The sequence below is a fragment of the Nematolebias whitei genome, chromosome 21 (assembly GCF_014905685.2).
Source record: "Nematolebias whitei isolate Nwh7 chromosome 21, NemWhi1, whole genome shotgun sequence".
Taxonomy (NCBI): Eukaryota; Metazoa; Chordata; class Actinopteri; order Cyprinodontiformes; family Rivulidae; genus Nematolebias; species Nematolebias whitei.
This window is the reverse complement of record NC_056518.1, coordinates 18,413,024-18,420,053: the sequence shown is the minus strand read 5'-3', so window position 1 is coordinate 18,420,053 and position 7,030 is coordinate 18,413,024. Positions and strand designations below refer to the sequence as shown.

General features: G+C 41.4%; 1 protein-coding gene across 1 annotated transcript; it reads right to left on the bottom strand.

Moving 5' to 3' along the window:
* Window positions 1-629: 629 nt before the first annotated feature.
* On the bottom strand, window positions 630-6,605 carry arel1 (apoptosis resistant E3 ubiquitin protein ligase 1). Its single transcript, XM_037695433.1, has 18 exons — window positions 6,562-6,605; window positions 6,114-6,340; window positions 5,728-5,965; window positions 5,467-5,636; window positions 5,132-5,312; window positions 4,793-5,037; window positions 4,585-4,662; window positions 4,372-4,513; window positions 4,172-4,293; window positions 3,986-4,061; window positions 3,782-3,891; window positions 3,506-3,685; window positions 3,096-3,221; window positions 2,708-2,837; window positions 2,576-2,634; window positions 2,396-2,485; window positions 2,130-2,305; window positions 630-1,331 (listed from the first exon to the last, which is right to left on the bottom strand). Exons 1-18 carry the CDS (start codon window positions 6,575-6,577, stop codon window positions 1,229-1,231), a joined length of 2,469 nt encoding a protein of 822 aa, XP_037551361.1. The 5' UTR covers window positions 6,578-6,605; the 3' UTR covers window positions 630-1,228.
* Between the last annotated feature and the right edge of the window lie 425 nt (window positions 6,606-7,030).

Genomic DNA, 7,030 nt, shown 5'->3' with positions numbered 1-7,030 from the left:
ATACTTCGACAGCACGTTATTACAAAATGGCTAAAACTCATGTAAACGCTTGAACAGCAAAGTAATTCCAACAATTATGCACAAAAAAAAGGAAACATCTGTTGGCTCAGGATGCAGACAACCCTTCAAACATTAAAAATAAATAGCTTACAATAGATAATAAAGACAAAAAATTATATTTTTCCAAAAATGCAATACTTTCCATCCGCTTACAAGTGGCTAAAGGTTGAACGGTCATGAAAAGGAGGCATCCATGAGCAAACGGTGTGTGTGTGTTCTCATACACAAGGATGAAAACATCTGGGTGTCAAGAGGATGCATAGGTGGGAAAGGAGCTCCTGAGGTAAACCCATATAAGGCTGAGATGAAAAATACAAAAATATATGACAAAATGTTGGTTTAATATGGGTTCGTCCAGAATCCAATGCTCACCCACAGCATATACAAAAGGAATTAGTTTCTATTATTCTTGTCTGTTCCCTCTTAAGAACTTTAGTTACAATCGGAGGCAAAGGGCATGAATAAGGCAGGTCATAAAACACAAAAATATTAAACCATAAAACAAAATATTGATCAATAAATTAGAAACAGATGGCAGAAATTGCTTGGCCTCTTTTAAAACCCTCTCGAACTCAGAAACATTAATACTTAACCTCGCAAACGTGCAGCAATTAAATCAATCCCTTTTTAAACGTCACAACAAAAAGAGGAAAACTTATGTATACACATCAGTTTGTACATGTGTCGAGTTAAAAGAACGAGATCATATATTTACATGCACACAGTCCCTGATCGATTAAGGCCAAAGTGCTGCAGATGCATGTGTCACCCACATCACACGGAGGCTGTTGCACTTTTATCATTCCTCTGTTTGCAGCCGTGTTAATGCCACTCTAAGGCCTCTGTTCAAGCCTTACTCGTTTCTTGAACTTATGAAGCTGAAGAAACTTTGCGTTCAGAAATAAAACTACCTCCGGTGCTGCCTTTTTGTTTTTTTGTTGTTGTTCTTTAACAAAAATGAGATTATACTTATATACAGTAGCATTAGGGTTCATATGAATAAATTCCAGTCTTCTGGGACTTCCTGAACGCTTCTCTCCTCCAAAAGGAGAATATACAGTGAGAGCCAGGGTGTTGGGGTCGTTCCATGGTGATGAGAGCAGGAAACCAGGGCAGTGGAGCAGTGCTGGTCTTCACGTGTGCGTGTGGAACCACAGTGATGGAGGAGTCAAAGCATGCCGAAGCCCTCGCTGCCCTCGCTGATGGCCAGCTTTAGCATCTTGTGCAGCTCCTCGTAGGAGTCGTACGTAGGGAGGCACAGCTGGTTAAAACTAGACACAGAGTGATAGTTAGCTAATTTATATCATTATATAGAAAGCATTTCTCAAAGCTCTGTAAGAACTCTGTAGTGACTTGATTATTTACGAAGGCTGCTTCTTTACTTTTTCTCAAAACAACAAGCACTGAAGAAATTACAATTAATTTATTTTGTTTTGTTTGTTTCAACCTAAACTTACAACTACAACCAGACGCGTGACAACGAGCTCTTAAAGGAAACATTTACTAAACAAATACCACAGAGATGGTTCAGTAACAATCTATATACAGTAGTCCCTCGTTTATCACGGGGGATCAGTACCCTGAAGACCCGCGATAAGTGAAAAACTGCAAAGTACGAATTATAGTACAAATAGTAAATAGTAGTTTATATATATATATATATATGTATATATAAATAAAGGTGTTTTGAACCCTTTATTTTAAACGCTCTAAAAGAGCACATAATGCTGTGAGTTCAGCTCCCTGCTTCTCTTTGCCAACTGCGAGCGTTCTTGACCACGCCCACTTCTCTGCTCTGCACGGAGAACAGCTGATCAGCTGCAGCAGGAAGTTTATCCTGCAGTGTGGGCTGCACAAAGGTGCAGCAGGTGCTAAATAATTTAAAATATTGTATTTTAAATAAAAATTCCACGCCTTATCGTGCGGCTCATCCATCAATCAGCCAAACTGCGAGTCATGTCCAATCTTATTTTGAAAAACCGAGATAGAGCGAGTCCACGATAAATGAACCGCAAAGTAGCGAGGGACTACTGTACTAAAATTGGATCTTTGTATCTGCCTCTGCTTACCACGTGTGTGCAGTGGGCAAAGTGCTGTGTGTGGGGGCGGCAATGATCTGAAAAGAGGGACAAAGAGTGTTGAATCCTCCAGGCGGAAGCTGAGAGGAGCCAGTGGTAAACTGCAGCAGACGTGCCAGCTCTTCCTGGGTGAAACTGGACACCACTGCCCAGAACCACTTCATCACCTGTGGTTAGAAAAAAAAAAGAGAAGAAGATAAAATCAATGTACAGATAGCTCTTCGCTTGTAGAAGATGATACAAGAACATTTTCCTACTTTCTCTCTGAAATGCCAGGAACCTCCGACAATCACAGCATGGGCTTTGAAGTCCTGCACATTTATATCGCCAGTGCCGCACATCAGCAACTAATGAGGAGTAAAAAGAAAACATACATGATTAGCCAGTGATCATTTAAAGATTTCTGGGATTTGTTTTGTAACCAGCAACGCACGTACCTCCAACTCGTTCTCATCGAATATGGCCAGCAGGTTTTCTGGAACCAGTTCGTTCAATCCTGCAGTTGATTAGAAAAGTCATATTAACGGCATGCACACAACAGCAGCCTGCATCCGTGTTTGTCTTCTTACCTTTCAGGAAATGTTCCACCTCATCCCGCACCTGGCTGGCCAGTCTGTACTGTGCCAGTAGGTTGAGATAATGCACCTTATTGTCATTGGTAACAGCAATCTGAGCTCCCCCTGCAGTTACCTCCACCACCTGCAGGAGAACATGAGGCAGGATAGAGTTTGATCCAGGACCATATTTAATGTCAAACAGCTACGCTTTGTTTCAAGAGGAAGAAAGCACAAAGCAGCTACTACCACGCAAACCTACTGGTGTCGTTCTCTTTTAGGGAAAAACAAAATGGCTGCCAAACAGGCAGTATGGTTCGTTTTGCATGATTTATTACCACTATTCATGATGAAATAGCTTTACAGATTAAAGAGGTGGGTTCTTTCCAAGTTGTTGCGTCACCTTCTCCAGCTGTCCTGACTTGTTGTACTTCTCCTCAGCAAAGACCAGGTCCATCTCGCTCACGTCATTGTTTAGGATGAAGCAGACTTTAGTTTTGTAGAACTCCTGGTCATCCGTCTCAAAGTACTTATTGTGTGGAAAACAAAACGAAAAACAGTAAAAATGACTTTTTTCAATAAGCACAGTATTCATCTTCTTGGGGAGAAAGGATAAAAGATAATTGGGTGGGCTTTTTGAATTTGTTCTAAGTTAGATAAACAGCGATACGTGTTGGCTGGATTTCCATAAATAATCCAGAGGACCCGATTACGTTTCCAGGCTTTATGAAGTATGTTTAAAAAATGAGACAGAACCGATGACGGAAGACGATAAACAATAACAAAACCTTGCTAATTTTAGGATTTCCATACCTTGTAGTTCATCCTAAGACCAATGAGCTGAGCTAAGAAGGAGCGGGTAAAGCGAGCTCGGACCAGCTGCTTGTAGGCTCCACCCAGAGCAGACTCGTACAAACACTTTCCCACGATGCGACCTGCAAACTCATACATCTTCAAGCGCAAGTGAGGCGGTCGGTCAGGATTTGGGTGAACCTGGGCAAATGAAGCAAGCTTCCTCAGTTTTTTTTTATGTATTTGGATCATGAGGACCGAATGTGAAAATGACTAAAAAACATAAAAATTACTCACAAGGCCCTGGTTATTGTCACTGAAGCGAGTGAACAACTGGTTGGACGTGTCAAATAGAGTCTTACAGATTAACTCAAACCACTCCCTGCGAGGTCCACCCCAGTCAAGAGCTGCAAAGGGATACCAAAAACAAGCACAATGCTTGGTGCATGAGTTTAAGGCTTCTGTAGAGCTCAAAACTTGAGTAATTTATATATTTTTTACCTTCTTCATCCTGAAACACAACCTCAAAGTTCTTACTCCAGTCTGACACTGAGAAGTTCCTGGTGGCCTTTAATGACTGAAAAGAGTCAACATTATCCCAGGGCTCACAATAATATAAGAATTTGATGTCTATTTGCAAACACAACTCATAAAAAGTGCTAAATGTGTCAAAGCAGCAGTACTCACTGAATCCAGAATGGCATGCCGGGAGATTTTTAGGCAGGTTTTGGTACGAGGTTTCTTAGAGTGAATGTGCCTGAGTTCACGTTGAAAGAAGTTCACTTTATCTTGAAAAGTTTCAGAGCCACCTAAAACCAAGAGCATCCAATTATACTGTGAGGTAAACTGGACGACTTCAATAATACCCTCATCAAAGGGAAACAAACCTATGTTTTTGTGCAGGAAGCGAATGAAGGTGGCCGCCATGATGTTTCTGTCTTTGCAGCTGAGCTCCACAGGAGGTTGTATCCCATCATCCACCACAAGAGTTAAGTACCTATGAACTGGGTCTGGACCATAGTAGGTAAACTGTAAAAAGAGGTTATGATGAGCTGAAAACCCAAGTAATGAATGGCACTTTCACCAAAACTGTTACACACCTTCGTTCCCGGACAAACCCGAAATGTAAAAAGGCGCCATGGAATAATTTTCAGGTAGAACTCCTTAACAGATAGTTGCTGTTTGACAAAATTCAAATAATTACTACAATCTTTAAAGACATACCGTTTATCTGCTTAAAATCTCAAAGAAAAGTTGAAGTTGAAGAAAAAAACAAAAAGTCATTCTAACCACTCAGCCTCTACTTACCTTTGGCGATATGTAACAGTAGACCTTTTTTGGTTTCTTCACCTTCTCTGGTTGCCCCTCCACAGGAGAGTCATGCTCCTCGTCTTCCTCCCCCATGGAAGGCCTCCTCTGAGGAGTCAACAGAGAGGACGCTGGTAACTGCCACGATGAACTGCTGTAGTTCCCGCTGCTGTAAAGGTATGCCTCGAAGTAGATGCTTATGCCTGGAGTGGACACGTTCTTCTCCACACAAGTTTTTTCATTCTCTGCAATGTGCAACAACAATTGTGACATTAGCTTTGAAAAGGCTAACTGTCTTCTAAAGTACCACATGTCATTCAACATCTGAACGTTGCTCACCACTGAGAACAATTATGTCGAATTCCCCGTTGCTAAGCGGCTGATCCTTGTAGGAGATGCGAGCCCTGAAGCAGCCCGTCTTCCTCAGAGTCAGTCTCAGCAGAACCTGGCACTGCTGCTTGTTGAGCGAAACGGACTTACTGTAGAAACCCTCAAGACTGTCATCATCCACAGTGCCTAGCTGAAAATCAGAAAAAAATGAATTTCAACCAACTGTAAAATCACAAATGAATCAACAAAGGAATTTAAAAAAAGATGCTGAGGGTTTGTTTTTAGTCATAACCAAGAAAAACATTAAATGATGTTAGTAAAAACAAATGGCTGGTTCTGCTTACAGAGTGCACATGCACGCTGTAGTTGGCTTCATCTGTGAGAGAAGTGGAGTTACTGGTGGGGTTTCCGTACTCGTCCCTGGGTTCAATTTGCAGCGTGTGCTGCTGGCCATTTGTTAGGACCAGGGTGGAAAAATGGTAGGCTATCTTTGTTTTGGATGGAACAACGGTACCTGACGAGAAAAAGAAATGCAGATTATTTTTATTCAAACTAAATATTTTAAAAGAATTATCTATTTTTTTTTAAATATGCCACACTTGCACCTGGCTGAAATATCTTGTAATAAGGACTGTAAGCCACATTGAGGCCGCCCAGCTTGACAGCAACCTCATAGCGTCCAGCTTTGCGTACTGTAAAGGCAACTTTGACAACGTTGGACTCCGGTTCTTGCAGAACCTCTTGTGTGACAGGGATGTCCAGGGCCAGTTCAATGTGGGTGATGTTGACCCTCAAACCCACAGGCCGATGGGCTGGGAAAGGTTGACCATTCTTGTAGAAAAGCTAAGACACAAGTAAAAACGTGCATATTTAATTAGAGAATACGCACAGCAATTTTGGAAAACATTTTTTCCTGAACAATTATTCTCAAAAACACTGTTTTTTGTCAACTCCACAGTTTACACTTAACACATTTGAAATCTACCATCACCTGAACTCTAAAGGTCATCGTTTGCCCCACTTCCTGCGGTTCTTTCCAGTCCCATGACACCTTGCAGGAACGTGGGTCCAGGTAGTTGCCTCGGACATAGTCGTAGATGCTGCGGTCCCCTCTTCGTCCTGGATCCTCATTCTGCAGGAAGCTAACAATCCTTGCCGCAAGCTCACACAGGAACTTGATGGTGAAGAAAAACGCTATGATGGAAACAGTAATTCCACCTGACACGAGAGGGCAAAAAGATATAGAACGTTAACAAATATGTCAATTTGGTTGTGAAATATGTTGCTATGTTAGGGCAAAAAAAAATGTTTTGCCAAAACTTAACGCTACACAAACCTAATTTGAATCACCTCGTGGTAAATATTTAGACGATAAGAAAGAAGAGAATAAGTTCCTCCCTAGAAAATATTAACCACCCAACAGTTGATCTTGGACTCACCAATCACGTAAAACATGAGGTCCCTTATCGAGAAGCACAGCGCCACAGTACAGCCAAAAAACAGAGCTCCCGCTAAAACAAATAAGAAAAATGTATTAAAGAAGTGAAATGTAGACAGTGCATGCCGTCTACTCTGAAATAAAAATCAAATTTAACCATTTTCCCTTTGTAAAAATGTGTAAAAAATACAATTATATGATGCATTTATAGAACAGATTTACTGGAAATGTCCACGACTGGAAAAGTTGTGAGTTGAATGGCCAAGCTTTGTGCTCTTGCACGTTAAACGCCACTCCTTCAGTCAGGAATGCTAACCAACCAGAGGTGCAAATAAACATTAGGAATGCTAATATGAAGGCAGAACGTTTGATTGTTCGTATGCCATCACACATTCTCTGGAGGAGTTCTTGTTTTTATAAGGAGCTGCCTTGTCAATGACAGGCGGAGGGTGGGGATTTCACCACCTACT

What these genes read in the sequence shown, in the direction of transcription:
- arel1 (XM_037695433.1), bottom strand. An exon ending in GGTGGAACATTTCCTGAAAG is followed by an intron (nt 2,635 to 2,707) that starts GTAAGAAGACAA and finishes AATCAACTGCAG; the next exon opens with GATTGAACGAACTGGTTCCA. An exon ending in TTGCCCACTGCACACACGTG is followed by an intron (nt 1,332 to 2,129) that starts GTAAGCAGAGGC and finishes CTCTGTGTCTAG; the next exon opens with TTTTAACCAGCTGTGCCTCC.